The sequence below is a fragment of the Physeter macrocephalus genome, chromosome 20 (genome assembly GCF_002837175.3).
Source record: "Physeter macrocephalus isolate SW-GA chromosome 20, ASM283717v5, whole genome shotgun sequence".
In the NCBI taxonomy this organism is placed as follows: Eukaryota; Metazoa; Chordata; class Mammalia; order Artiodactyla; family Physeteridae; genus Physeter; species Physeter macrocephalus.
The window spans coordinates 73,250,288-73,268,639 of NC_041233.1; the positions used below are offsets into that span (position 1 = coordinate 73,250,288).

An 18,352-nucleotide genomic window follows, 5' to 3' on the forward strand; every position below is an offset into this window, starting at 1 on the left:
CGCGAACCCGGTTCCCCTGCATCGGCAGGCGGACGCGCAACCACTGCGCCACCAGGGAAGCCCCTGCGATTTTGAATATTGTACTTATTAGTCCCTTGATTTTCATTATTGTTGTTGTTACATATATATCCCTCAACAATATGTTGCTGACCCTTGTGTTTGGGGAATTTTATGTAAATGATATTAAGCTGTTTGTGTTCTTTCACTTCTCCCCTCCACTCCCACAACTTGATGCTTTGTGATTTATCCACATGAATATAGGAAGCTTTAGTTCCTTATTTTCACTATTGCATGAATATATCATAATTTGTCCTTTTTTCTGTCATTGGGTAATTTTTGTCATTGTTGTTTGTTTTTTTGCCATTAGAAATAATACCACTGTGAGCATTATTGTACGTTCTGTCTTTGGTAGTTTTTAAATTCTTTCAATACAAAGGAGAAAAGCATTAGACATTGTGTAACATGCTAAGTATTTTAGTCACACTCTCCTACCTGTCCACATTTACATACGTATATCTTTAATTCATTTATATGCTGACAGGATAATTTCACAGTTGAATGTTCTGAGCTAAAATTCATTTTCTATTGTTTAAGTGAAGCTTATGAAACTTTGGAGTTATTTTTCTCCAATTTCAGTTACATCTTGAAACTGAATAAATCACTGACATGAGTCAAGAGACCTGAATTCAGGCTTTATTTATTAGCTTTGAGATATAGGAGAAGTTACATAACATCTGTGTCATCTGTTGCTGTGTAACAAGCTGTCCCAAAAGTTAACGCCTTAAAACAACAACATCGTATAATAGCTCACGATTCTGTGGGTAAACCACGCGGCTCTTCTGCCCTTTCCTTCTGTTGGCTGGGGTCATCCATGTGGCAACATTCAGCTGGGGGTTTGCCTGGGGGCATCTCAGTTTTCCTTCATGTGGCATCTCTGTCCATGTGTCTCATCTCACAAGGCCTCTCCTTGGGGCCTCTCTCTCTCCTGGATACCTGGGCATCCTTTCAGGGTGCTAAGATGACAAGTTCCAATGTATAAGGGCTTATCAAGCCTCTGCTTGTATCACTGAGCTTGCTAATATCCCATTGGTCTAAGGAGGTCACACATCCAAACACAGAAGTAACATGGGAAGGGGCTTCACAAGGGTTTCCATCCAGGAGGCTGGTTCATTGGGGGCCACAACGCCCTGGAGCCTCTACTTTATAAACTGTAAAACAAGAGTAAAACTAACTGCTCGCTTTTTTTCCTTAGGGTATTGTGAGTCTCAAATAAGATAAAATACCTAAAGGTGCTTAGTAAATTATCACTATTTCATCAAATCTTTGGTCACAAATACAAACCTATCAGTTTATGCAAACAAATTTTTATTAGGAATTCAAGGGAACAAAACCAAGAAATGGATTTGTTCAGGATCTGAGATTACTTTTGCGGCAGGTGTTATCTGACCACCACTTCCCCCTGTACAGCTCCTACAGTCTTCTTTTCTTTTGGTTGTCTCTGTTTCTGTGTTATGTGGGACAGAATTTATGCATTTATGTGATACTCAAACCAACCTCAGCCCTCAAGCCAACCAACATCTGATGTTCCCTACAACCCCTGGAGACTGACTAGCTATCTAGTTCAGACCCCTAGGGAAGAGACTTTTTGGCTTACCTTTAGCCAGGGACCTTCCCTGGTCGCGAAGTTCAAACGTGCCCGCTGCTCTAAGTGGGACGGGCAAGCAAAGCAGGAGGGTTTGTACTTGGCAGACAACCCAAAGTCATTTCCTACAAGCAATGTACAAATATGTTACTGGCTGATGAGTTTGATGCAGTCAAAGTATGGTCATTAGGAGGTAGCGGAGGTGTGGGCATTTCCTGTGGCCAGCCCCTGTTTACATGCACTTTCTCTCCTTGCACCACGTGCCTTTCTTTGGACCAAAAACCAGAAGTTGGTAGGCAGTGTAGATATCTGTTATATAGGATATTTGGAAGAGGGAAAGGTGGGGAATAGAGTGAACTAGAGAAAAAAATACTAAAAAGAAGTAAAGAAGGGCAGGGAAGGTGTCTCAGTTTTTCACTCTCCTAACCTGTACCTTTTTTTTTTTTTTCCTCCTGCCCCATCACTTCTAAGGTTTGCTGTTAAGAAAGGGTGTGGGGAGGAAGCAAAGGAAAGTCTTTCCTGGGCCCCCTGCTGTTCTTCTTCCCCTCACCCACAAGAGAACTGCAGCCGCACCCTGTGTATCACTCCACCCCCAGCTCCCACCCCCTGAGCACCCATCTTACTCTTGTCACCTTCTCTTTCTTCATCCTCTGTCCTGGGCATGCCTCATCTCCTCCCCTCCCTGTGCCCCATTAAAGCTCTTGCTCTGATCACACTACCAGCTTGGCCAATGGGAAGTGTGTTCCTGGTATGTGTTATAACCGAGATAGTCACTCCATGTGCATTTTCCTACGGGGGCATCTTACCTTCTGGGGGTAGAAGATGAGGGGAATAAAATGTCTGTACTTAAACTTTTTCTCACTGCTGTTTCCCTCCTACTTAGTCTCTACATATTAATGCACGAGTTTGTGTTCTTGCCTAGTGAGATGGGGACCTAAGTTTACTTGAATAATTGTCATTGACAGTCTAAAAACGGCGTGGGTGAGCCGTGGCTGTCATCAGGCTCACGGGATGTAAGCAGTCGTGACTTAGGAGCCGTTAGTAGTTGGCTAGGGCTGCTGCAGCAGTTTCACAGACTGGGGGGCTTAAAGAGAAATGTGTTTTCTTGCAGTTCTGGAGGCTTGAAGTCCAAGATCAAGGTTTCATCAGGGTTGATTTCTTCTGAGACCTCTTTCGTTGGCTTGTAGATGGCTGTCTTCTTGTGTCTTCACATCATCTTCACGTTGTCTTCTCTCTGTGTAGTGTCTGTCTTCAAATTTCCTCTTATAAGGACACCAGTCATATTGGATTAGAGCCCTCCCTAATGACCTCATTTAACTTACTTACATCTTTAAAGATCCCACTCTTTAGAATAGGGTCACATTCTGAGGCACTGGGGGTTAGGAGTCAAACATATGAATTTTAAGGGAACATAATTCAGCCCTTAACAGGAACCTAACATCCCCTGGAAAGCTCACTGCAAAAGCATGTCAAAGAGAATTTCCCCCATTGCTTCTGACCCTTTATTTTACAGTGGAATAGGCCATTCCCAAAATGTCACTGAGTAGGCACTGGCCCCAGCAGTGGACTAACCTTAAGATCACACAGTTGCCTTGGATCAGGTTACTTCATCCAAGCCTCAGTTGCCAACTATAAGACAAAGATGATGACACCTCCTAGATACGTTTATTGTAAGATTTAATGAAACTCACATGAAGTGCTTGGCATAGCTCCTGTTAATAGTAGGCATTCAATAGATGCTGGCTCTTACTATTTTTTCCTTAGTTTTAAAGGTAACTTAGAGGTGTCACATATATCACTAGAGAACCACTTAAGTTCTAGCTATACAATTTTGAACAAATTTTAAACTTAGACTTTTTTTTCCAATAATATTAATGTTTACTGAAACTAATGATACTAACATGTCACTAAAAGGTGACATGGTGGGGATTATAAAAAGTAATGTTTTTAAAAGTGAAATATTAGTAGCATTAGTGAAGGTTATTTTGTTTTATTTTTTTGCGGTACGCTGGCCTCTCACTGTTGTGGCCTCTCCCGTTGCGGAGCACAGGCTCCGGAGGCGCAGGCTCAGCGGCCATGGCTCACGGGCCCAGCCGCTCCGCGGCATGTGAGATCTTCCCGGACCGGGGCACGAACCCGCGTTCCCTGCATCGGCAGGCGGACTCTCAACCACTGCACCACCAGGGAAGCCCAGTGAAGGTTATATTTTATAATCCATCTGCCCCTTTACAAAAATGTGTGGCGGAAGAATTTAAAAGTATTATTTGGTTGTGGTATCCTTTGCTGATAATTGCCCTTCCTTTTAGCAAGCTCTGTCCCCAAAATCGTTCTATTAACCCTGGTGCCTAGAAAACAACAATTTAGAACCATTAGCCTTTCTTCAGTTTGGAAGGTGTCTTCCCCAGACATTTGCAAGCAGGTGGACTTTCAGCCAGGGTCTAATGCAGTCTATTTTTGACAACCTGAAGGTGTCTGACTTTGGTTTGATCACTTGGGATTTATTAAGATGAGGAACAGAAAGTAGAAGGGACATGTAATGTGCTAAATAGATGAAGGAAAAGTAAAGCTTCATGAAAAATCATTGTCTTCTATTCCTTGTAGTGTCCAGGGGGAAGTAAGGATGATAGTCAAATTCTTACCACAGTTGTAATTACACATTAATTTTTTGTTTTCTTCTTTTTCGTTTGTCCTCTTCCACCCATCCTCCTTCCCCAGGGTATAAGCTCCAAGACAGGGGCTATGTATGTTTTGCTCACAGCTGTGTCCCCCTGTGCAGTGGCTATTCAAAAATATTCAGCAAATAGTTATTTAATAAATATTTACGGAGTGCCTATTATGTGCTGGGGGCTGCAGAATGAACAAAATTCAAAGCTTCCAGGAGCATAGAATCGAAGCCAAGAGATAGACATTAATTACCCCATCAGAATTTTATCATTAAACATAAGCTTCTGAAGAAGAAAAACGTGGGATGTTGTGAAGCACATAGCAGAGGGGCCTGACTGGTGGTAGCGGGGGGTCCTGGATGGAAGGCATCCCTGAGGAAGTGATGTCTGAGTTGAGGCCTGAAATGTGTTTTCTCAATCACGGGAGTCTTTTCGCACAGCTGCTAACTCTGCCAACGACTACTCTCCTCTCATTCCCCACCCCTCACCTTGGCCCTGTCCAGATTATCTTACTAATATTTCAGGCCTCAACCCAAACACCACTTCCTTAGGGATGCCTTACATCCAGGAGATAGCTGTATCATCACAGAGCCAGGAAGAGATTGCTTGAGGCTGGAGGCTTTAAATGGATTATAAAAATTCTTTAAATTAAAATCTCCAGTAGTCCCTCCCTTATCCATGGTTTCACTTTCCGAAGTTTCGGTTACCTGCGGTCAACCATGGTCCGAAAATATTAAATGGAAAATTCCAAACAATTCATAAGTTTTAAACTGCATGCCATCCTGAGCGGTGTGATGAAATCTCACTGTTCTGCTCCCTCCTGCCTGGGATGTGAATCGTCCCTTTGTCCAGCTTATCCACACTGTATGCTATCAGCCCATTAGTCACTTAGTAATTGTTTCAGTTATCAGATCGACTGTCTGATATCACAGTGCTGTGTTCAAGTAATGCTTATTTTACTTAGTAATGATCCCAGTGTTCAAGAAAGAATGTGTATATAGGGCTCGGTTCTATCTGTGGTTTCAGGCATCCACTTGGGGTCCTGGAACGTATCCCCGGGGGATACGTGTTTTGAAGACTGAGAAGAGGATAAGCTCGTTAGGGTAAGAAATATCTGAATATAAAATGCAAAAGTATTTTTCCCACGTTATATTCAGAAATAGTTTGAAGAGAGAATTGTCAGGAATCTTGATTAATTTAGCAATAGAGGCTCTTCTTAGGTTAGTAATTAAGTGAATTACTACTTCCAGTATTAAGCAGCTACAGACACAGTTCACTCAAGTCGCTCCCATTCATTCAAATAGTACACACCATCTGCTGTTTCTCCACTTTTAAAGTGGTGAGGATATCTCGATCATTAAAATGCTAAAATGTATTATGCGTATGATTTTAAAAGTTTGATTTTAGTCCATGGCTGTCAATGGAGACCTTGCTATGACACTCAATGACACGAAATATTTTTATATTTTAGTGATGAATGAATGGAGTGTCACCAGCATTGCCTTAGTAGTTTCCTAAAAAGCCATTAGAAAACCCCACTGCTCAAGGGCACTGGAAGAAAAGGAAGAGAAGCCTGACAGGGTCCCTGCAGAGCTCTCAGCCTCTGCTGGAGGCCTGCTTCTCAGGCATGGTCTTTAGATAGTGCTTCTGTTTAAATATGAGTTTAATTGTCTGCATACAATTGCACTTGAGAGAAGTGGATTGTTTTATTGTCTACTGACAACTCATATAATAAAAACATGTAAGGATTGCGATGATGGTTGTACAACTCTAAATTCATCAAAATCGTTGACTTGTTATACTTGAGTGAATTTTATGGTATATAAATTATATCTCAATAAAGCCACTGAATATATTTAAGTCAGAGAATAGCTTTTGTTGTATCCTGTTGTCATTACTTCTGATTTTAACTTAATTTAAAAATTAAGTAATCTACCTTTTGGTAACAAAGGTGACTTTTCTTCATGTACTAAAGTTGATTTGAAGGAAGTATTTTAAAGAAACAGTGTTATTCGGGACTTCCCTGGTGGCTCAGTGGTTAAGAGTCCACCTGCCAATGCGGGGGACACAGGTTCAATCCCTGGTCAGGGAAGATGCCACATGCCGCAGAGCAACTAAGCCTGTGTGCCACAACTACTGAGCCTGCACTCTAGAGCCTGTGAGCCACAACTGCTGAAGCCCACGTGCCACAACTACTGAAGCCCACACACCTAGAGCCTGTGCTCTGCAACAAGAGAACCCACCACAATGAGAAGACCATGCACCGCATTGAAGAGTAGCCCCTGCTCGCTGCAACTAGAGAAAGCCCGTGGGCAGCAACGAAGACCCAACTCAGCCAAAAAAAAAAAAAAAAAAAGGAACAGTATTATTCGTAACATAACATTTCTACCAAATAATCTAAAATGTAATTTAAAAACAGTCATTTTATATTCACTTTTTCATTCATGAGGATCTCAGAACTACTTACTTTGGAGGTAAGATTTACATTGGTGACTAGGTTCCTGGTTAATCCTTAAAAGATTCTTTAATTGTAGTTTAGCTGACCTATTCTGTTAATAGCTTTGGGTCTTGGAAGCAGGCAGCTAAGTGGTACAATTGGTTCCTTTCTTTGGCATCTTCTTGTCTCTGGTTTTTGCTTCCCTCTTGCTTTTACTCTCTTCCCAGGTACCTCGGTGCTGAATGACCCTTCCCTCCTCTCTTTGCTCCCCTCAGCCTGCTCCATTACTTGATGCTTCAGAATTTTCCATCACCTCTCTTGTCCCTGGTCTGAGCTCCAATCTCCTTGGTGCAGATGGTTCCACCTCCCCGGAAGGAGCAGTACTTGAACTAGACACGTGAAGGTGACCCATAGTTCTGAACTCTCCCAGGGGTCATCAGATAAGCATGCTGCTTAGTTCTGAGCATACCTCTAACTGGCAGATTTTTATATCCTCAGGCAGAGAGAAACTTTAGAGGCAAGCCAACTTGCCTCTTCTGTTTCATGATCTTTCCATTTTCTAGTTATACATGAATTTGTTCTTAAACTCTAGTTGTTTCCCTCAGTGATCCCTATGGCAGTGATATTAAAAGTTATTTTGCTCCATAAAGAGAAGAGGCTTGTTAAGGTAAGATTGACTGACTGACTATATGGGCCAGCTATAAACGTGCTTCCTATATTTATTTCCTCCTTTATATTCTTATTGAACATTTTGAAGTGATTACAATCAAATTATTATCAGGTCTAATTGTGTTTAAGAAAGAAGATTCTTGGTTCTTGGCTATCAGGTTTGTTACAGCCAGTAGGCTTGGGTCCCTTCATGCACAGGGGCCAATCACCTCCAGGCTTGAAGCATACTTATGTCACCCCCCAAAGCAGTAATTTATCTTCATGATGATAAACCTTCATCATAAATAAAAATCCCAATTATATTTAGTATGCCTGGGTTTAATAGATAGGAAAGTATGTAATATATTAACATTTTAAATAAACATGTAAGAAAACATCTTAGCACTTTAGGAAGATAAAGATATAGTTATCTGGAAAATGTACTTTTTTATTTTTATGATGTTGACTTTTTAAATTTTTATTTTATTTTATTTTGGCTGCGTTGGGTCTTCGTTGCTGTGCACGGGCTTTCTCTAGTTGCAGCGAGCGGGGGCTACTCTTCGTTGTGGTGCGCAGGCTTCTCATTATGGTGGCTTCTCTTGTTGCAGAGCACAGGCTCTAGGCGCGCGGGCTTCAGTAGTTGTGGCTGGCAGGCTCTAGAGCGCAGGCTCAGTAGTTGTGGCACACGGGCTTAGTTGCTCCGCGGCATGTGGGCTCTTCCCTGACCAGGGCTCGAACCCGTGTCCCCTGCATTGGCAGGTAGATTCTTAACCACTGTGCCACCAGGGAAGTCCCCACTTTTTATTTTTTGTTTGGCCGCACCATGCAGCTTGTGGGATCTCAGTTCCCCAACCAGGGATTGAACTCGTGCCCTCAGCAGTGAAAGCGTGGAGTCCTAACCAGGACTGCCAGGGAACTCCCTGGAAAATGTACTTTTATATAGAAACTCATTTTGCCCATTGATACTCTGTAAGTTAGACTTCTGTAGTTTTCTAGGACTATTATAAATAGAAAAGACTTTATATTTTTATGGCGTATAATAGATTATTTCATTTTATGGCAGGTCATTATTAGGGATTTTATTATTAAGATGAATTTAAATTCATAGGTTAAGCTGAAGATGCTTCTGATTCCACCATTTGGTACCTTTGAAATGGAGCCTAATAAGTGTACCTCTTGCCTTAGATGCTGTCCTTATGAGTCATCGTCAGTTTTCTATATACCCAGACTTAGGAAACTTTAGTAGGCAACAGAGCAATCCATCAAGAAACACTGAGTAGCTACTATGCTTGGAAGATGAACAAATTAATAATTGGCTCTTTGGTCACTGAGAGTATTAGAAGCCCAATATGATGTACTTTGAAAAATATAGCTCTGGTGTGCTGGTACTGTTACTTGTATTTCTACTTACCTGATGTATAATGGTGTACGTTGCTCCCTAAAATATATTCAAAGATGTCTAGTGCTCTATTTCCATTAGGAAAAGAAAGCATTTTTCTTAATGTAGTTTTTAAAAATATAAATAACCTTAAATATAAAGCAAAAAATTGTATTAAACTTACCATGAATCCATATCTTTTAGTAGAAATTTAAATCCATGCATAAGTTTGCATAAAACCTATAGACTTATGCTCATATTCATTTAAAAGTACTAAATGGCCAATTAATAGCTTATGCAATAGGTATCAATGAAGTAGGTTTTATGTGCACATTGGACTGAATTTAAATTCCTACCAAAGATTTGTTTTAAAAAAAAGAAAGAAAAGCAGGATCCTTCAAATTGGAACATAATTTATCTTGAGATAAGCCATTAAGACATTACCCAATTATTAGAGTCTCTTAAAATGCATAGTGTGTTAGTATATTATATAACGGATCATTTAAAGATACTTTGTACATTTTAAAAAATGAAATCAAGAGAAACTAGACAGATTGTTTCTGACAGCAAGAGACTAGCAGTACTTGAAGAGATAATAGCCAAGAATTTTTGAAAACCAACTATAAATACAAGTCACAATGTCAAGAAATACTTTGAACTGCAAGGGAAAAAATACAAAGAAAACCACACTTAGGCACCTTGTAGTAAAACTGATGAAAACTAAAGACAAAGAAAACATCCTAAAGCAGCCAGAGAAAAACCACACATTAAATTCAAGGGCATTCAGTCAGCCTTGATAGGCACAATGGAAGCTGGAAGACAGTGGAATGCTGTCTTCAAAGTGCCTGTCTAGAATTTTATACCTTCAAAAATTAAGGAACAAAAGACATTTTGAGCCAAACAAACTGAAAGAATTTGTCATCAGCAGTATCTGCCCTAAAAAAAATACTAAGAATTCTTCAGGTAAAAGGAACATGATTTCAGATGGGAGTGTGGAGTTGTAGGAAGGAGTGAAGTTCAATGGAAAGAGTAAATGTGTTGGTAAATTTAAATAAAGTTGGCTTTATATGAGGTTTAAAATTAACACAGAATGAAAACACACAACAATAATAGTAACAATAGTGAGCTAGAGAGGGCTGGTGTTCTAAGGTCCTTTCACTGTCCAGGAACTGGCAAAAATACGAATTTACATTAGGCTTTTGTAAGTTAGAGCTCGTATTATCAGACCCTACAATATAACCACTAATACCATAATAAAAGATTGTAAAAACCTAATAAAGGGGGAAATGGAATAATAATAATTTTAACACTTAATAATCCAAAAGAAGGCAAGAAAAGAAAGTGTGTTGAACAGGTGGGGCAAATGGTAAGACGGTAGAATGATTCTTAAGTTTATCAACAATTACATTACATACGAATGGACTTAGTACTCAGTTAAAAAACAAAGCTTTAAAAAACAAAAAAACAACAAGAAAAACAAAGCTTTTCATAATGGAAAAACAATAAAATTCATCTACAAGCTGCTTTTAAGACAAATACCTTAGGTATATGTATATGTATATAGAATGGTCCAAAGTAAAAGGATAGAAAAAAAAGAGAAACCAAGTAAATGCTAACCTACTGAAAAATAATGTGTCTATCCCAATATCAAAACAGACTTTAAGGCAAGAAGCATAAAGAGATATACATTTCAAAAATAGCAAAAGTTCAAGTCACCAGAAAGATACAGCAATTTTAAATTTGTACGCACCTAAGCCTTAAAATATAAAAAGAGCAATGAGTCGTTTGGCTTAAATTTATTAGTTAGACTATCAACTTGAAACGACAGAGAAACATATGAGTATTCTTATTATCAGCTTGACACAGAAGAAAGGAAAGTGAGCCAACTATAATCCCCTTTCCTAATTCTCTTTTTTTCTTCTTACCAACACATCTCCATTCTCCGATTCATCTGGTGCAAGTGCAGACTCCGAGCATTTATTAGAGGCGTAATCTACAGACGCTCTTCAAGAATTTAAATATGTGGGGCTTCCCTGGTGGCGCAGTGGTTGAGAGTCCGCCTGCCGATGCGGGGAATACGGGTTCGTGCCCCGGTCCGGGAAGATCCTACATGCCGTGGAGTGGCTGGGCCCGCGAGCCATGGCCACTGAGCCTGTGCGTCCAGAGCCTGTGCTCCGCAACGGGAGAAGCCACAACAGTGAGAGGCCCGCGTACCGCAAAAAAAAGAATTTAAATATTTGTTATTTGAATATTATGTTACGACTTCGGAGTATGTAGTAACCACCTGGGTTAGTATTTATTGGCATGTGGATATAATTATAAATTCTATTGTGCTGATTTCGAGTGTTAAGGCAGCAGGGTTCTCTCTGCTTTGTCATTTCTCAGCTTCTCCTGGTGGACACTCCAGGTGACGTGGACCTAGGAGAGGTGAAGGAAGTGCTTTGTCCTCAGGAATATAGTCTGCAGGATCAGGGCAAGCTAAAGGAGGGAAACACATGAGAGTCATTATCAGACCCACCTTCTTTTTTATTTTTGCCTTTGGTCATAACGTGAATGTTTATAGAGAGACACAGAGAAACTGGAAAGTGTCCAAAAGAGCAGTGAAAACAGAACCTTTGTATGATACAAAAGTAAATAAGTTTTTTTTTCTCTAAAAGAGTTAAGTCTTAAAAAAAAAAAAAAAATCCCACTGAACCAGTTCAAATCAGAACCAGTCTTTGGAAAAGGTGAGCCAGAAGAAAAAAATCAGAAAAGCAAAATCATTTTCACGCAAATATTTCATTCACTTCAAGTGTCTGGCCCACAGAATATGTACTGCCTATGTATTTCTATCACTGGGGGCTCTTTTAGTTGAATCTCACTTAACCTGTTTGCCAGATTAACCAACATGCTTCACTGCCTCTGCAGAGTCTGTCGGTAGATGCATTGGATGCTCTGAAGGCCGGTGGAGACTGGGTAGGAAGCCCTCTCTCTTCTGGTGGATCGTGTTTATTTCCAATCCTGTTCATACTTGTTTTACTCGATATTGTAATTACATAATTAAATAAGCCCATCAACTATGAGTATTGATACAAAAAGAAAGACTTCCTGTTTCTATGAAGGCTAAATTGAATGCTTTGGAAAGACTAGATAAAGCTGTGTTGCATCAAAAGAAAAAAAAATAGGTAAATTACACCACCAAATACTTATTAGGGGCTCATTCTCAAAGAATGTGGGAACTTAGTTCCCCGACCAGGGATCATCGAACCCGTGCCCCATGTAATGGAAGCGCAGAGTCCTAACCACTGGACCGACAGGGAATTCCCTAAATTATATATGTTTAAAAGGTCATTGTTGGGCTTCCCTGGTGGCACAGTGGTTGAGAGTCCGCCTGCCGATGAAGGGGACACGGGTTCGTGCCCCGGACCGGGAAGATCCCACATGCCGCGGAGCGGCTGGGCGGATGAGCCATGGCCGCTGAGCCTGCGCATCCGGAGCCTGTTCTCCGCAACGGGAGAGGCCACAACGGTGAGATCAGGCCTGCGTACCGCAAAAAAAAAAAAAAAGGTCATTGTTAAACTCTCAAGATTAAAAGGACTAATGCCAACAATGGTAACCAATTGCTCTCCATCTCTACTAGTCTCCTTATATGAGAGAACTCACAAGGTGGGGTTTGAATTAGATTTAAAGAATTGCCATGGAGTGGGGAACAGTGGTCAAAGGGAACATTAATTGTATATGTAATGTTTACATTTTTAAACAAATGGAATGTATTCCTTTATTTCCTATTGAATTACCATTAATAAAAATGAAAAGGATTGCTAGATATTCATTGTTGGATCAAATGCTTATCTTTTCTATATGTCAGTAGGATGGATAGCCATGTTGAGAAATATGTAAGATGCAGTACTTCCTAGAGGTGAGGTCATGAGTAGGGAGAAAAGAGTTTCATCCAATTTTAGGGGAAAAAAAATTTTTTTAATGAAAATCTTTATCCTGCTATTACTTATCCTCTTTTAACTGAGTCAGTTATTGTATAGGGCAAGCAATTGAATCTTTTCCAGGACTATTGTTTTAGTTTGCCCTAACTGGTCATGCTTTTGAAGATAATCACTTCCTAATCAGTTTTCTTATCTTGCTGGGGAAGTCAGATTTTCCTGTCTGTCTTTCCTGAAGGAGTCAGGGTTACAAAATTGACCTTTTTTCCCATTGTAAAATGTTTAAAAAGTTGAAAAAAATATCTTTATGCAGAAAGACCTTACTAGACTAAATTATCTTTGACACATGGTTGTACCACATATCCAGATTTCAGTGTGGCAGCTTTAATTGAGCCAAGTTTCTTTTCCTGGTGGGTGATATAAATTAATGCAGTAACCTGCATTTGTGCTTTTAAAAACTTTATTACAAAACTATGCCTGACTGGATACTGGGATTGCTAAACAGTAATGATGCTATATATCAATACTTTTACATTTTTCTTAGCTTAAAGCACAAACTAGAGAAAATATATTTGGATCATTTACCCTGTGACTAACATGCTCATTCTTGCCGAACTTCCAGGCTTCTATGTGTTTATTATTGTGTTTTGTTTCACCTAAGGCAAAATAATTACAGGAATACATATTGCTATTTCTCATGAAGTTTTTTGTTTGTTTTGTTTTGTTTTCTAGGGTCAGCCTAGAAATATCGTAGTGTCCAATTCAAATTTTTCATTTTCTTTCCATGATGATTTTAATTGTTCCTTTGAACACTATTTCAAATACCTGTGTCTCTGTGTTTGGCAGGAAATATACTTTTTAGTTTTTTTCATATTTATTTATTTATGGCTGCGTTGGGTCTTCATTGCTGAGTGCGGGCTTTCTCTAGTTGGCGGTGAGTGTGGGCTACTCTTCCTTGTGTGCATGGGCTTCTCATTGCGGTGGCTTCTCTTGTTGCGAAGCACAGGTTCTAGGTGCGTGGGCTTCAGTAGTTGTGGCACGTGGGCTCAGCAGTGGTGGCTCACGGGCTCTAGAGTGCAGGCTCAGTAGTTGTGGCACACGGGCTCAGTTGCTCCACGGCATGTGAGAATCTTCTTGGACCAGGGCTCGAACCCGTGTCCCCTGCATTGGCAGGCGGATTCTTAACCACTGCGCCACCAGGGAAGCCCACTTTTTAGTTTTTTATTCTCTGCTCTGGTAGGTAAGACTCCTACAAGTTCTTTTGTTCTTTAGAAGGAGCTTTTTTTAAAAAAAGATTGAGACGTAGTTCACACACCATAAAATTCACTCCTTTAAATTACAATTCAGTGGTGCTTAGTATCATCATAAGGTTGTACAACCATCACCACTATCTAATTCCAGGACATTTTCATCATCCCACCTTACTTAGATTATAACTAGTAAATATCGATTTCCTTATCTATCTTACTCTTAGTTTTTTCGTTTTGATCAGTGTGTAAGACTGAAAACAGTAAGACAGGAAACTCTGTATTAAAGGACTTATGAGATATTAACCCAGTGCAATTTGTAGAGCTGGTTGGAAGTCAACTACAAAAAGACATTTTCATTCATGGTCCCCACACTCCCAGCGCCTAAATTATTTCAAAGCAGATTCCAGATATTTTTCTGCAGATACTTCAGTATGTATTTCAACACTAATTATTGACACACCATGCTTTCCCCCTCTTTATTATCATTTACTAGATGCCCATATTTATGTGGGTCTGCGTCTGTCTTCTCTGTTCTTTTCTATTCATTTGTTCTTTTCTAGTATTCATTTGTCCATTCTTGTACTGGCATCACGTTGTTTTATTTACCATAGGTTTATCTTATGTTTTGCTACCTGGTAAACATTAGCTCTTAGTAATAATAACAGGAATTATAAAAATTATTTATCTTCATAGATACTCTCGGAAATAGGTGGTTTTATCCCATTCTACAGATGAGAAAAACCAAGAATTGGAGCAGTTAAGTATTAAGCTGAAGTACATGATAAATAAATAAGGCAGCTAAAATTTGAGTCTGAGTTCTGACCTCAAAGTCCAGGACACTGAGGCTTCTCTGAAAAGGGAAAGCTACTGTTTACAAAATTTTTTCTCTTTTGTTTGAGATCATTTACATGGTATTTTCTTAGATTTAGTCTTCATTATAATCCCTCAGGCATATTGAATTTAAGTCTATTTTTTTATAGAAGCACCTCAGTTTTTCACAGTTTCTGTGTATGAGTAGCTAGCTAAACTCTAAAAATATGCATATTTTATTTCTAAATGTATTTGAGTTTGTAAGTTGAATTTCAATATTGACAATACCAATGTTTTTGTGGAAAAAAGCATGCCTTTGGTTTCCCAAGTGAGTATGTTTGGGGTAAAACCTCTGTTTGAAATTTAATATTTTTATATTTTTGGTACTATACCATTAGATGGCTTATTGGAAAGACATTTATTACATTTGATTGTGCACATTGTGTTTCTGTCATTGCTGTAATTTCTTAAAATCGCAATTCTTAATGTTAATATGAAAGCAAGAAGGCTTAAACTGGGAAGAGGGCTTCCTAATGTTGGCTTGTCTGTTCATCTGCCAACACTAAATTGTTCAGTGTAAAATAGAAATTATTCCTGTGAGGTTAAGAGACCTGTGGTAAGAATTTCTTTTTATTCAGCAGACTGTATTAGCATTCAACAGTTTATTATGTATTATGTGCTTTATTTATTTTGTGTTAGGTTTATTGTGTGTTAGGTGCTTGGTAACCTTAATCTATGCCTGACGTACTTCCCAGCACATGGAAGGTCCTTGGTTAAAGTTTAATGATATTAATGAAATGACCTGCAAAAGCCTTGAAACTTTGGAGTAGATTTCCACCCTATTTTATAAAGAATTAAGAAACGTTTCCAAATTCTTGCATTTATGAAATGCTTTAAGCACATCTCCAGAGCACTTTCCCTAAAATGAGAGTTGACTAATATTTGGGGGGAAAATGGGGGAAATTAAAATACTATATATCTTTTTAAAAAATATTTTTTCATAAGGGGAATATATATCCATCATGCTATTTTTCTATAGTAAGAAATTCCTGAAACACTGTTTCAATTATTTTTATTTTTGGTACTAATTAGGTAGTATTTTTAAAGGGTGTAGCCTCATAAAATGAAAAATTGCTTTTGGATGCTGTCTTTCATAGACCATTTCTCAGTTAAATAGAAGTCTTTTGTGAGAAGTAGAAATTTGGATTGGAAAGATAACTATTGGGCCTCTAGGTGTTTTCTTTCCTTTCTTTCTTGTAATTATTAAATATTTCTTTCATTTGTTTTACACCCCTCCCCCACTTTCTTCAATATATTTACTTATTTGCTCAGTCCTAGTGTACACATAAAGTAGTTTTGGAATTGCTAACTCATACCCTTCTGAAAAATAATTCACTAACTGGAGTACAGTATTGTATACTGTTCTTTTTGTCTTTATCCTTGCAAAATACTGTTTTCCAAAGTTATTTAGATTAGTTTATTTCTTCCTATCTCCTACATCATGGTTATGTTTTCCATTTGTAACAGAGTTGGGTTACTCTTTGCATTTTGTTTTGGGTTTCCTCCACATTCTGGTTAATTTGAACTACTTGTTTTTGAGGGGATGTGAAACATTACCATGATTATAAGAGTCAGAGCTATGTGAAAGGGTATACTTGGAGAGATGTCATCCCCCTGATCCCTTTTATCCCATTCCTGTTTTCTCTTCCTTCCATGTCATTTCCACCTACTCCTTGTTCAGTAACCAATCTCATTAATTTCTAATTTCTCTTTCCTCTTTTTTTTTGTACAAATGAGCAGATATGTGCATATTTTCTCATCTTTCTTACAGAAAGGGTGGCACACTCTAGATACTCTTTTGTGCTTCGATTTAATACTATATCTTATTATGTAATACCCTTATAGTATATTAATAATATCCAGTTTATCCCCTTAATATATCTAGGAATCACTTCTTATCAGTTTACAGAATGCTTCTAATTCTTTTTTTACAGCTGCATAGTACTCTACTGCATAGATGTACCATAGTTTATTCAGCCATTCTCCTATGTCTGGGCATTCTAGTTGTTTCCAGTATTTTACAGTTGTAAACTGCTGCAATGGATAGATTTGAGTATGTGTACTTTTGTGTTGTTGAGGTGTGTCTTCAAGGTAAATTCACAGGAGTGGGATTGCTAGGTTAAAAGGTAAGTGTGTATGTTTTATTATTAGTTATCACAAAATTTCCCTCCAGAAAAGTTGTGTGCGTTTGTGTTCCCACCAGCACTAGGAGAGTGCCTTGTTCCCACAGCCTGGCCAGTGAATGTGCTGTCATACTTTTTTATTATCCCCAAGCTGATGGGTGAGAATGGTATTGCAACATTTTAATTTACATCTCCATTGAACATCTTTTCATACATTTAAGGGTCATTTTTATATCTTTGTTGTGCTCTAAAAGGTACCAGTCCACGGCCTGTTAGGAACCGGGCCACACAAGGGTGAGCGGTGGGGGGGAGGAGGGGGGAGCAGGTAAAGCTTCATCTGCCGTTCCCCATCGCTTGCATTACTGCTTGAACCACACCCCACCCCGCCTCGGCCGTGGAAATATTGTCTTCCACGAAACCGGTCCCTGGTGCCTAAAAGGTTGGGGACCACTACTTTAAAGGGTTGTATCTTTTGCCTACTGTGTTTGATTATTCACTTTCAGCTTGCCGGGACAGTACCACTTTATAGAAGCCAGACATTAAATAAGACTTTCTCTTTCAGATCTACCATGGTGGCTTATTTTAATTCGGCAGAAAGCTTTGGTGGGCAAACTTCCAGGAGACCATGAGGTCTGTAAAGTTACCAAAATTGCTGTGCTATCACTTTCTGAAATGGAACCTCAGGATCTTGAGCTAGAGGTAAGGTAAAGTCTCAGGAAATTTTATGGAAACTTGATATAGATGTAATGGCAACTATGGGGATTTGGTTTAATAGACCAGAATCATAGAGTTTTAGATCTGGATAATATCTTTAGAGTAATTTAATCCTGTAGTTTTCAAGTCTCACTTTGGTAGTGGAACCTTTGTTTTAAAGTCTGTGAAATCCAGTATATAAAATGCATAGAAGCCAGAGCTGCTTTTGTTGAGGTAGTGATGGGAGAAGAGGGGTTCCTTGGGGCCCTGCCTACTTGGCTTCTGCTGGAAAGCCACCTTCTGTTTCTAGGGATCCCTAAGACTCTGCATAGCACAGTTCAAAAACTGGTTTGGGGTAGGGGAAGTCAAGAAGGTGAGATTTAACTTTTATTATATCTTTAATCTATATTTCTTGAAATTTCTCTCAGGCTGTATTTCTCTTGTAGTTTTTTTTAAGTTGTTTTTTTTTTCCTTTTTCATTTCTAATTTTATTGATTTGAGTCCTCTCCCTCTTTTTCTTGATGAGTCTGGCTAATGGTTTATCCATTTTGTTTATCTTCTCAAAGAAGCAGCTTTTAGTTTTCTTTTCTTCTTTTTTTTTTTTTTGCTATTGTTCTCTTCATTTCTTTTTGGCTTTGTTTTGTTTTGCTTTCGGGTTTTTTGTACTACAGGTTCTTATCAGTCATCAATTTTACACACATCAGTGTACACATGTCAATCCCAATTGCCCA

General features: G+C 39.0%; 1 protein-coding gene across 4 annotated transcripts in view; it reads left to right on the top strand.

The window, feature by feature from the left end:
- Positions 1-18,352, top strand: part of INPP5F (inositol polyphosphate-5-phosphatase F) — a 94,145-nt gene that overhangs the window by 24,049 nt on the left and 51,744 nt on the right. For 3 of the 4 annotated variants that reach the window (XM_024121235.3, XM_024121236.3, XM_028482052.2), the window contains exon 3: positions 17,491-17,627. The exons of the other annotated variant lie outside the window; for it this stretch is intronic. In XM_024121235.3, the coding sequence (XP_023977003.1) occupies positions 17,491-17,627 (137 nt within the window). The remainder of the gene's footprint in view (positions 1-17,490; positions 17,628-18,352) is intronic. 4 annotated transcript variants of the gene reach the window in all.